At 44.7% G+C, this 13,078-nt stretch overlaps 1 protein-coding gene across 1 annotated transcript in view; it reads right to left on the bottom strand.

The window, feature by feature from the left end:
- The window catches only part of Alkal1 (ALK and LTK ligand 1), a 28,428-nt gene extending 18,096 nt beyond the window's left edge, over nucleotides 1–10,332 (bottom strand). The window contains exon 1 of the mRNA XM_032890533.1: nucleotides 10,149–10,332. Within this exon, the coding sequence (XP_032746424.1) occupies nucleotides 10,149–10,332 (184 nt within the window). The remainder of the gene's footprint in view (nucleotides 1–10,148) is intronic.
- Nucleotides 10,333–13,078: the final 2,746 nt, after the last annotated feature.

Below are 13,078 nucleotides of genomic sequence, written 5' to 3'. Positions count from 1 at the left end.
ACACTAGTATTCATTGATCCTTCAGGTCACTTTTTTTTTATTTGAAGTACCCTGAGCGTCCTTTTGGCTTCAGCTGCTTGTAATCTGGGAACTTCAGCTAGTGACAGTATCTTTTACTAAGTACCAGCCATTAATCTGTTTTGTGCAGAGTGTTCAGATATCTTTTAGTTCTTTCTCTAGAAATAGTATATCATCATGCTTCAACATGGACCCCTCTGTGGTGGTTTGAATATGCTTGGCCCAGGGAATGGCACCATTTGGAGGTGCAGCCTTGTTGGTGTAGGTGTGGTGTTGTTGGAGGAAATGTGTCACTATGGGCACGGGCTTTGAGACCTTCCTTTTAGCTGTCTGGATGCCGGTCCTCTCCCGTTTGCCTTCAGAACCAAGATGTAGAACTCTCAAGTCCTCCACCACTATGCCTGCCTGGATGCTGCCATGCTTTCACCGTGATGATAAAAGACTGAACCTCTGAACCTGTAAGCCAGCCCCAATTAAATATTGTCCTGATAAGAATTGCCTTGTTCATGGTGTCTGTTCACAGCAGTAAAACCCTAACTATACCCTTTCTCGAGTGTCTCTCCATTTGCCTCCAACTTTCTGCCTGTGTTGATTCCTTCCCAGATGCTTCTAAGCCTTCATGGATTTTTTTTTCTTTTAAGCAATTCAAACTTTTTCATGTAGTTCATGTTTTTCTTCATATTTTTCTCAATGAGGCCTAAAAGCTCTAGAACAACATCTTTCTCCTCCCACATGAAACAGCCCGTTAATCAGTGGAAAGACCCTCTAGAACACCAAGAGAAAAGACGATAGTGACACACAGGATCAGTTTCCATGAAAATTAGGGGCTGTGGTCCGGTCTTCACAAAGCAGTGCCACACTCTACATGGTTCTCCCAGGACCAGCACCAGTAGGGCAGTAGGTGTCTGGGCCATTCCTAGGTTTCTGTGTGGGACCAGGTGGTTGCATAGGTTATTTGGGCCTCCGGTGCCAACTGGGCCACAACACAAAACACACCATGGCCTTCAGAACTGAATACCAGGTGATAGTGGGGCAGGCTATTTCTACATATGAGCAGGATAAGAAATACACATTACGGCACCTGGCTTTACATGGATTCTGGGTACTTGAACTGAGTTCCTCCTCATGCTGGTACCCACTGAGCTCTCTCCATTGGATACTTCTGTAATTTTCCATCTAATGCTTTCTTTTTAAGTCCTCATTGGGTTATTGTATGTGTATGGGTGTTTTCCCTATATGTATATCTGTGTACCATGTACATAAAGTGTGTGCCCTCTGATGCCAGAAAAGGCCATTGGATCACCTGGGACTGGAGTTTTCCACAGCTGTGAGTCACCATGTGGATGCCGAGAGTCAATCTTGTGTTCTCTTGCTTATCGGTCAGTGTTTTAACCACTGAGAGGCACCTCCAAGTTCCATGTAACACTTTCAACCCTTGAGTGGCCATAGATATGGGAACACTTTACAATTAACAGTAAGGGTAAGGCTTCAAGTTCCCACAGACATAGGAGGGGGAAACACCACCTACCTGTCTATCTGTCTCCTAACATCAGCAAAGATCTTGGAAATCTGCACCTAAACATTTGAGAGTTTTCTTACAGATGTAAAAATGAAAAACAAAGGAGAAAATGTATGATTGAAATGGAATTTTAGGACTAGGAAAATGGCTTAGTAGCTAAAGGTGCTTGCTGCCAAGAGTAAGACCGAGGTTCAATCGCTGGCACCCACATGATAGAACTGACTACCGCAAGTTGTCTGCATGTGTGCGCCACCAAATGCACACTCGTGCACATGCACATAGGCAAATAAATATAATAAAAAATTTAAAGGATTGAAAACCTGTAACTTCCCTAGGTAATCTCTGATTAAAAAGTACTGTTCTGGGGAGAAAGAAATACTGGGTGATTCTATCAACTTCCTGCATGGAATTTCTTTACTTTGTAGTGAGATAAATGGGTCCTTCAAGCAGATAACTGTCACTGCCAAAAGCACCGTGAATGGGGAGAAATCCATTCATGTAAGTGAGCTCTGGCCGCTCATAATGAGTGTTTATGATCAGAGCATCTGGCTACTGGGCCCAACAGACAGCAGACATCTGGTTGTAGTGCCTGCCAAACACAAAAGTGGAGCAAAATCATATGTATCCTTCCCACCTTGACCTCTTCCCACACTAACAGTTTTCGGGGGAAACAAATAGCTATAAGCTATTCTACAAATAAAATATTAACACGTGGTAAAACCAAGGGCGATGGGCATGCTTGTTTGACTATACTAATCATTTCCTTGTGCAGATGTACAGCAAAGCATCAGGCTCTGAACCTTAATCATATTTTATAAAAACATTTTAAGAAAGAACCCACATAACTAGTCAGGGTGGCACATGTCAGTAATCTTGGCCCTCAGGAGGCTGAAGCAGGAGGACCCAGCTTAAGTTCAGCCTGGACTATATAGCAAAACTTTGTCTTGAAAAACTAAACAGACTATACCTTCTGTCCTGGTAGTAGGCAAAGTCGCGGAAAATATTTTCACCATTTCATTCGGGAGAAATTGTTCGTCACCAGTTACTATAGTATGGATGTCTAATTGGACAGAGAAATGCCTTCCATATTTATAATAAGAGAATGTGGATTACATAAAATAGAATTCTATTATTACGCAAGTGCCGGCAGTATCCAAATATATCTAGGATATTTTGAGATTTTTTCATAAATATAACTATGAGACATGTTTGAGTATTTTTGAACACAGAGAGATATAAAGGAAAAAAAGATGTGATGTTGAAAAATACGTAAAGGTGCCTCATCCCTGCTCCCTGAAGTGCAATCTTAGGAATCTCCAAGATGAGCCTGTATTTTGCATGCCAATGATTTGAATAAGGATTAGAAGCCTTCAGAGTGTTTCAGGTTTGGAAATGGTCACCAGAAACAAGAAGACAAGATACAGGGCTGGTCCCAGGATAGGGAGGAGGGCTGGCGGTTCGGTTGAACACGGAAGACCAGTGACTCAATCAATCCTAGCTGTGTAATAAAACCTCCACAAACCCTTCAAGATGCTGGGACTTTAGAGCTTACAGGTAGCTGGGCACATGGAGAGCAGTGGAGGCTGACTTCCACTCGCAGGGCATGGAGGTCAGTGACTTTCCCTGGCCTTGATTTTTTTAATCGTTTTTTATGATAAACAAACAAAGGTAGGTACAGTATTTCCTGAGTTCTGTTAGTTGATCTAGCAAATTAAACCAGTTTGTAGCTGTTTATCAAGGAAATCAGACTGGAGTTAGCACTTGCATAGAGGACTAGAAGTGGAGCCAGGAAACTGTCTTAGTTAGGGTTCTACTGCTGTGAACAGACACCGAGACGAAAGCAACTCTTATAAAGGACACCATTTAATGAGGGCTGGCTCACAGGTTCAGAGGTTCAATCCATTATCATTAAGGCTGGAGCATGGCAGCATCCAGGCAAATGTGGGGCTGGAGGTGATGGGAGTTCTACATCTTCATCCAAAAGGAGACAGGAGAAGACACCTGCCAAGCAGCTAGAAAGAGGGTCTTAAAACCCACTCCTACGGTGACACACTTCCTTCAACAAGGCCACACTTTCTAATAGGGCCACGGAGGCCATGGTGAATCCCATTTCACATAGGTGCACGCCTGAACTAGGCTGCAGACAAGGTGTCCTCCACACCACACATAGAAAGCCACCACAAACACACATACCCCTTCATACAAGCCTCCTACACAAATACATACCCCTTCATACAAACCTCCTACACACATACATGGTCAAACCAGTTTCCTTAAGCAGGTAATCCCTGCCTTTGTACGTTAGCTCCTTTGCCCAGACCAGTTGCTTTCTTATGTGGAATCCTCTCCTCTGTCAGCACAAGCCATAACGCCCAACAGGTGATCCATTTGGAGTTAGATAAATACAGTCGTTTGTTTGAAGCACAATTTTAAGATATCTTGATTTTGTGTTTTCCCATACTGCAACCATAATTAATACCAAATTAATTTAGTTTTCTCTGTTCAGGGGTAGTCCTGTTCAACAGTCAGAAATGTCAGGTGCTTTGAATTGAGATTAGTGTGAAGTAAGATCACTCACTTGGACCCTGTCTCCCCATGGACAGCATCAGGATTGAGCTGGATTTGAGAACACCAGGTGGTGTCCAGTGCAAAGTAGACTGTGTGCTGTTTGTGCAGAGAAAACGCTATATTTTTGATGTCACAGATGTCTTCCATTTTGACTGCTGGGGCAGAAGAGTGTGGAAAGGCAGTTTGTTTTTACCATAGAATCCAGAATGTGCGAACAGAATTCCATCAGGCAAAGATAAAAGAAGCGTATTGGAGATCACAGTCGGACAGGTGGGAAGGGCGGAGTAGGGATAGCATCTGAACAGATGAGCCTGTGACTGCCACTAACTATGAAAAGAGAAACATTCAAGAAGGTAGCAATGTCCTGGAGAAGAAGCAGAATGTGCCTTCAGTCATCTTAAATGTTTAACTGAAAAGTACATCCATCTACCTAGAGCCTCTTTTCCTTTTCTATCTGATTCCTGGTCCGACATTGCCTTTTAACGGACTTAGGACTTCTTGGGAAAGTGAAGAAAAGCCATGGCAGATTTATAACTGGAGAGGGGCCACATCCCATGTTACTTAATAAAGAATGTCATTTGCAACTGTTTAGAATGACCTCCCTAAAGGGATCTTCAGTTTCCTTTAAGGCTCCACCATCAGCATGGCCTTACATTTACACAACCCTTCTGAGACTCTGACTTTAGAAATTTTATAGAATTAATGAAAGTGTGTATAGGTCACAAAAGGGGAAATATCAAAGTCAAAATTTTCTTTTATACTTCTGTTTGCTCACATTTCATGACAATTTCCTTCTGATCTCAAAATTCTCCAAAATTCCATCACAGCTCATTTTCAGCTTTCTGACTTGTCTACATGTCAACACATGAACACCTTTTTATGGCAGAGTTTGGAGTTCCATTTGAGCTTCCTCCTGTTATAGTGATGATGAGCCAGTATCAGGGGTCAGGAAGAAAGATCGAAGAAACACACATTTTAGTTCTCATCCAAGTCAGAAGCAGGAATATTGTAAGAGGTACAGAGACCATTTGAAGGTCACTGCAGCACAAGAGCTTGGACCCAAGAAGTGGGAAAGACAATAACATGGAACAACAGATTCCAGGCATTTGAGGCACCAGTTATTAGCAAAAGTGAATTGACAATCAAAATCCTCACAATCAAAAGTCTGTCAAAGAGACCTCAGATATTGTTGCATGACTAATTCAATTGAAAAATGCCCTCCTGAATGGCAGCCAGGCTATAGGGAAGAAGGGAAGGCCACAGGTGGTTAATCACTAGTGTTTCTGGGAGCCAAACACCCCACCACTACCACCCCTGATCAAACAATTCTAGGGAGAGAATCCTGGCTGGCAACTCTTGTCCCAGGCTTTAGGCTTATTGTCCCTTATGCTTGGGAATGGCCCTCCCACCTCCAGTCTTGCCTTTGATTTAGGAAAGGAAGCTGACTAACTTACTTAAAGAGGACAATGTACAACTCAATGCTTTGATACTGTAAAACTCATAGTTGGCTTTCCTGGTGTACAACTCAGAAACTGCTTGGAATCTTGGAAATGCTAATATGTTAAAAAGATGACTGAGGAGTGGTAGCTTCTGAATAGCTTCAAGATGGGTCTGATGGGTTAGCTGATCACCACTGCCCAGTGATTCAATCTTATCTACGTAATGAAACCACCACAAAAACGTGAAAGCTCCAAGTTTAGGGTTTTTGGATAGCTGAACATGAAGACTCACTGGGGGAGGGGGTGTTTGCTCTCACATGCACTTCCTCTGTACCCCATCTTATGCACATCTTCATCAGTAGCTATTATGATACCGTTTATGAGCCACTGTAGAAAATTAGTGTCAATCTGAGGACACGGTACGGGAATCTTGCTTCTTATTTTGCTAGAGGCTCAGAATCACAAGTAAAACCACCTGGAGATTGAAGTTGGCATTGGAGGCAGTGACAGTCTTAGAGACAGTCCTCAACTTGTGGGTTCTGACTCTCATCTTCAAGAGATGGTAAATGCCAGAAGCAAGTTAAATTGGAACCCCATCTGGTGTTTACTGCAGAACTGCTTCTGTGGCGTGCAGGGAAATCCACCACAGTGCAGTGCCAGAGATGATCGGTGTGGTCACAGTACCAGAGGAGAAGCTGCATCTGAGGTAGTTTATTCACTCACGTGCAGCAAGAATTCTAGAACTTAAGTCTAAAAATATGGGGAGCGGTGTGTGTGTGTGTGTGTGTGTGTGTGTGTGTGTGTGTGTGTGTGTGTGTGTATGAAAAGGATGGACGAAAATCGAAGTGAGGAACACAAAAAGACTTCCACTTCCCTCACATAACAACTCAGTGGGAGTTCCAGGACATTCTAAAGCCCCCTGGGTTTGCTTGGTCTTCTCACCAGCTCAAGCTGGGTGATCTTGCAGGTTCTACTTTAGACTCACAGAGGGCAATTGCCAGCTTGTCCACAAGAATGACAGTCCTCAGCCTCGAGGACCTGGGAGATGTTTCCTCCTGGGTGAGTTATAACCCCTTGCCACTCCTATGAGAACTTCCAGATGGGAACTTGTCTTCCTGTATTCATGTCCTTGTTTTTCCCTGATCTATGTCAAGAGTTTCATTCATAGACTCAGAGGTAACCAGCCACCCTTTCTCTCCCCATGTAAACAAGTTACAGGAATCAAAAGATAAGGCCACCTCAAACAGCTGCAGAAGGCAATGGATTTTGGGGGTGAGCCATAGCTCTTTTTTTTTTCAGGCTATACTACTTTTATATCTTCTCTGTCATTGGGAAAAGGGGTATTGTGGATTGAATCTAGGGCCTCACATGTGCTAGGAACGTGTTCTACCAAAGAACTATATCTTCCAATTCCCTTCTATGTCTTTAACCAGAGAAATCATATTAAATGAAAGTAAAACAGGTAAAGCTCATGTACTACCACAAATGATTTTGCAATTTCAGGTTTTTCCTCACATTCCTTTTGTATTCCAAAGCTATACTAGTACCTGAGATAAATATTTTTGTTAGCAATAATCTTCAAGTCAAGGTGGATAACTAATGTGATATACTTCCCCCATACTGAATGCCTCTGCTGTCTCATCTGGAGGGCATCCAAATAAATAGGCTTGGAATAGACCCCTATATTAGCTACCATGCCTTACTGTCACTTCCCTCTGCTTTTCTCCCTACCTGGCTCACTTAGTCTGTCCATGTGCAGTGCCTTCCCCTCTCTCTCTCTCTCTCTCTCTCTCTCTCTCTCTCTCTCTCTCTCTCTCTCTCTCTCTCTCTCCCTGAGACATATTGTGAAAGGAAGACACACTTGTTTTCCTATCAATCTTCTTAGTCTCACTTCTCTGCAAGATTTGTACCATGGGAAGTAATTTCTCAGTAGAAGCTATGGGGTGACTAGGCAATATTTATGCCATAACTGGTAAGAAAAGTATGGTTTACCTCTTACCCCAACACTTGTGATGTGGATGCAGGAAGATTTCTCCAAACTCAAGGCCAGCCTGATAGCCTGAATTATGGGATAAAACCTAGAAAAGAAAAGGAAAGGGAAAAAACAGAAAGGGAGAAGGAAAGAAAGAAAGAAAGAAAGAAAGAAAGAAAGAAAGAAGAAAAAAGAAAGAGACTAAAAACTCAGTACCTCCTATTTTCTTAAAGAAACCACCTGTTGTCTTAAAACAATGATTTCATGAAACTTGCAGGCAAATGGATGGAACTTGAAAATATTGAGTGAGGTAACTCAATCACAAGAGAACACACATGATACACACTCATGGAAAAGTGGATATTAGCCCAAAAGAAGCTTGGAATACCCAAGATACAACTCACAGGCCATATGAAACCCAAGAAGAAAGAAGAACACACCAAAGTGTGGATACTACAGTACTCCTCAGAAGGGGGGAAGAAAATAATCTTGGGAAGTAGAGAGAGAGGGGGATCTGATAGAGAGAGAGGGTGAAGGGGGGGCAGTTCAGATATGGAAGGAGATAGGGAATAAATACAAAGGGTCAGAATTTGAAAGGAGACGTGTAGCAATGGGGTATGGGGAACTGGGAGTAGCCACCAAAAAGTCCCAGATGCCAGGGACCCAAGAGGTTCCCAGGTCCCAACAAGAAGGGCATCAGTTGAAATACCCAACCAAGGGGAGATAGAACCTATAGAGACCATATCCAGTGATAGGCACGTCCCCCAGTTTAGGGATGGGGCCATCCATCTACCTCAAAAAAATTAATCCAGAATTCTTCCTCAAAAGGAAGTACAGGAACGAAGAGTGAAGCAAAGACCTAAGGAAAGGCCATCAAGAGACTGACCCACCTAGGGATCCATCCCATCTGCAGACACCAAACTCAGACACTATTGCTGATGCCAAGAAGTACTTGCTGACAGGAGCTGGATATAGCTGTCCCCTGAGAAGCTGTGCCAGAGCCTGACTAATACAGATGCAGATACATGCAGCCAAAAATTGGACTGAGCTTGGGACCCCAATGGGGAAGTTGGGGCAAGGACAGAAGGAGCTGAAGGGGTTTGCATCCCCATAAGAACAACAGTATCAACCTACCAGATCCCCCAAAGCTCCCAAGGACTAAACCAACAGCCAAAGAGTACACATGGGGGGTCCCATGGCTCCAGCTGGGTATTTAGCAGAGGATGGTCTTATCTGGCATCACTGGGAGAAGAGCCCCTTAGTCCTGTGGAGGTTCAATGATCCAGGGTAGAGGAATGTGCTGAGGCAGGATTTGGTGGGCAGATGGGGGAGGACCCTCATAGATAGACGTAGGGGAAAGAAGAGGGCATAGTGATTTGTGGAGGGGAATCTGGAAAGCGGGATAACATTTGAAATGTAAATAAATAAAATAAACAAAGAAAAAAGAAAAAACAGAAAGGAAGGAAGAAAGAAAGGAGGGAAGGGAGAGAGAGAGAGAGGAAGAGAAAGAAAGAAAGAAAGAAAGAAAGAAAGAAAGAAAGAAAGAAAGAAAGAAAGAAAGAAAGAAGTCCTCACCTTCTGTTTTCTTAAAAGTGAAGCTTGAGCTGCTTATGGTAGAAAATGCTAACAATCCTAAGGCTAAGCCAGGAGGCTGAGAAGTGGGGTCTACAAAGTGAGACTCTGCTTCAGACAAAAGGGAATCAAAATGGATGGAGGGAGAAGAGAAGGAAGGCAGAAAATAAGGCTCAAGGAAGCGAGGGAGGGAGGGGAGGAGGGAGGGTGAAGAAGAGGCCTTGGCTGCAGTGATATAATTGAACTGACCCACCCCTGTGCTTGCTTTGTCCTCTCAGCAGTTTCCATGGAGGACAAGGGGAAGATCCTTTGCTCCAGCCTCCACCTTGCTCTGTAACTACAGACTTAAGTAAAGACACCCTAAAGTGGCTTCTCTCTTCCTGCTAGCAACTTAGACTCTTCCCAGCAGTCCTTCCTCTATACCTCCTGTTCCGCAGGCTTTCTCCCCTTCCTTCCCATTCATACATCTCTGTGTGTAGGTGTCTTGCAGTACTGGTGCTGTATCCTGACAACTTTTCCTAACTTCTTCCTAAGCATCTTGCTAGCAGGAATATCCTGAGTTGGCATGGGAAGAGGTGGTAGCATTTAGGGTCCATGGCAGCTTACTGAAATTCACACGCCAGTCGCCCATTCCCTGGGACCAGCTTGAAGGGGGAAGAAAGGGACGTTCCAGAATGTTAGGTGCCTGAAGCCTGCCATGTTAGTAAAACTCCAGAAGACCAAGAGCAAAGGTATTGACAGGTGCTTAAGTTGTCCATCATCCTGCAAGGCTTTCCACATCATCCCAGGTCTTTCCACAGTTGGGCTAATACCTCCCACGGTTAGGAAGGAGCATATAAAGCTGATTTACCCACCACCCCCACCCCAAAACGAGTTTTGTGGTCGAATTCTGAACCGAGGCAAATATAGTAAGCTGGCTACTTCCTTCCCAGGGAAAGATTCCCAGGACTCTACAGGTGTCCACCCTCTGCTCTGCTTAATTCAGCCATCCCGACACCAGCTTGCCCAGCTTTAAGAGTGGTCAGGCTCTAGCAAGGGCAGATCAACGGGCATGGCTTACCTGTGCTCCGGGAGGCTCTGGGAGCCAGGCGAGTCCCTGTCACAGGGAGGAAAAGCTGTGGCAAGAGCTCAGTGACACGCGCCGCCCTGCGTCCCCGGGGCCGCCCCTGAGTCCCGGGTAGGGACAAAGCCAAAGCCAGCAGCAACAGTAGGAGCACCCGGGTGCTGAGCTTAGCCAGCCACATGGCCTCGGCGTCCGGAGCGGGGAGTGCAACTAGGGTGGCAGTGGGACTTGGAGGCGCGGGTGGCTAGGTCTAAGCGCTCCGGGGCGCGGGGCGGGGATCGGAGGCGGGGCGGCTCTGGGGGACAGGAGAACCCAGGATGAGGGCGGGTCAGGACACAGGACCATCGGGAGCACATGCGGCCTCCCTGGGACCCTTTCCTGGTCTCCAGGACGTGGGGCAGAGACGGGGCCAAGTCACACTGCGAGTCACAGGTTCTACTCGGCTCTGCCACAGGCCTTAACTTGTGGATCTCTGGGCCATGGCTTCTGCTGGCCCATGGGATCAAAAGCAACTTGTAGCTCTGGACTCAAGAAAGCGGATGGGGTTTCTGCTGGCAGAGGCAGGGTGCAGAACACACTGGCCATGAGCCCCGCGGCGCCAAAGGGCTGGCCAGGTGAGCGCTGTAGCTGTTCCTGAGTCCAGAGTCCCCATCTGTCCAGGGGCCCAGAGGAGGCAGAGCCTGCAGAGCCTCAGGAAGTGATCCCGGACAACAGAAGCCAAGAGTCACCGCACCAGGGCTCACCCAGGTCTCTCTGGACAGGAGACCAGAGATCCTCATGGCTGGTTTTTTTTTGTTTTTTGTTTTTTTTTAAATTATGGAACTCTAATTACAAAGTTTTGTCGATGATAATATTAAAGAACAGAACGAGAGACGGAAGTCCATGAGTTTTTCAGATGAAGCAGTACTTTGTCAGTTATAATTTGAGCCGTTTTGTCTGAGCCTGCCTTACTCTGCTACATTAAGTATATAGATCAACATAGCCATGCTAACTATCCTCTCATAACTGAAGGAAGAAACAAAACAAAAACAAAACAAAACAACAACCAAAAAGGCTCTGTGGTTCTCTAATCATTGGCTGACTTGAAATTTCTTTTCAAAAAAGACCTGTGTGTTTCAACTGAAAATAAAACAAAAAACAACAAAAAACAAAAACCTCCAGCCCAAGCATTGTTTTCAAACATGCCCAGGACATTGTGGCAGGAGGTACAAATCATTTTTATAAACTTTAAAAAGTCATGCCTTTGACTGGAACTCTTTCAAGAACGTTGTTGTGCAAAGGCTTCCCCTCAGAATGCCTGAGGAAGCACGAATCGAACCCTGTTTCCTAAGCAGGCGCCATAGCATGTAAGAATGCTTCTACTGCCCTGAGGAGTCCTTAGCAGACGGAACAAACTTTCTCACATCTCGAGTGAAATGCTGAGAAATTACAAGTTTGCAGACATGAACAAGAATTGCACATTTAAATTTAATTAGAAATACGGGATCGGAAGTTGAGTATTACTCTGGAACACACGGCGCAGGGAGTGTGTGGGGAGGAGTGGGGTGAGGGTGGAGACCAGAGTGTGAAATAATGCTAGAGAAAATACAGAAGTGACAGACATGCACCCCCAAGTTGCTGCGAGTGAAAAAAGCTGGATAGCTTTTTTTATTTCTTCCATGTGCCAAAAGGAAGGTAGCAAACCAAGGAACTCTTGACAGTGTGGGCTCGAGGCTTGTTGCTTGTGTTTGTGAAGCAGAGCAAGATTTGTTTTCTCTCAAAATAAAGGTGAACTTTATTCCTTTCTCTTTTTTCCTTACCCTCTCATATGTTACATTCCAACCAGTTTCCCCTACTTCCTATATTCCAGTCCCTCTCACTACCTCCCCTTCCCCCCAGATCCACTCTGCCTCCATTCCTCTTCAGAAAAGAGCAGGTCTCCCAGGGATCTCAATCGAACATGGCATAACGAGTTACAGTAAGACTTGGCACGTACCTTCATATCCAGGTGGGATAAGGTAACCCAGTAGAAGGAAAGCGTCTTAAAAACAGGCAAAAGAGTCAAAGACAGCTCCTGCCCTCGCTGTTAGATGTTCTACAAGAAATCTAAGCTCTACAACCATAACATATGCAGAGGACCTAGGTCAGACTTATATAGGCTCCCTGCTTGTTGGCTCAGACTCTGTGAACCGCCATGAACCATGGTTATTCTGTGGTTTTTCTTGTGGTATCTTTGACTCCTCTGGGTCTTACTATCCTCCCCACCCCCACATCTCCTTTCTGCAGGATTCCCCAGGTTCTGTGGATCTCTCTCTGCATCAGCTATCAGTTGCTGGATGAAGCCTCTCTGATGACGATTATCTAGGCTTTGGTCTATGAGTATAGCAGAGTGTCATTAGGAATCATTTCGTTGATTGGTTTTGTTGTTTGCTTGCTTGTTTGCTTTTGCTTTCTTGCTTGCTTGTTTGTTTGTTTGTTTTGCCAGTCAAACTGTAGCGGCCATCTATTATAGTCTTTGAAAGTGGGCATATTCCAGAGCTTCATATGGTGGCAAAGAACTTTGGTGTCCTGTTGGAGGTTAAGATGGCAGGATTCCTTGATCTCAGAAATTTGGGACCAGCCTGAGTCCCAAACCCATCACAAAAATATTAACATATTTTTTTCTCCATCTTTATTAAATTGGGTATTTCTTATTTACATTTCAACTGTTATTCCCTTTCCCAGTTTCTAGGCAAACATCCCCCTAACCCCTCCCCACCCTCCCCCATTATCGCCCTCCCCCCAACATATTTTAAAATGCAGAATTTTATTCTTCTTGGCATTCAGTTCTGCTGGAGGGACCCATGGATCTACAGTTCAGAGTAGGCAGGGTAGTTTTAAAGCAAGCAGGCTTTCAGTAGAACAGAAATTACTTGAAGATAAGTCGCAGGTCAGACATGGAGGAAGCC

This window comes from Rattus rattus, chromosome 1 (genome assembly GCF_011064425.1).
Source record: "Rattus rattus isolate New Zealand chromosome 1, Rrattus_CSIRO_v1, whole genome shotgun sequence".
Classification (NCBI taxonomy): domain Eukaryota; kingdom Metazoa; phylum Chordata; class Mammalia; order Rodentia; family Muridae; genus Rattus; species Rattus rattus.
The sequence above is the reverse complement of the archived record's forward strand: the minus strand, read 5'-3'. Positions and strand labels throughout refer to the sequence as shown.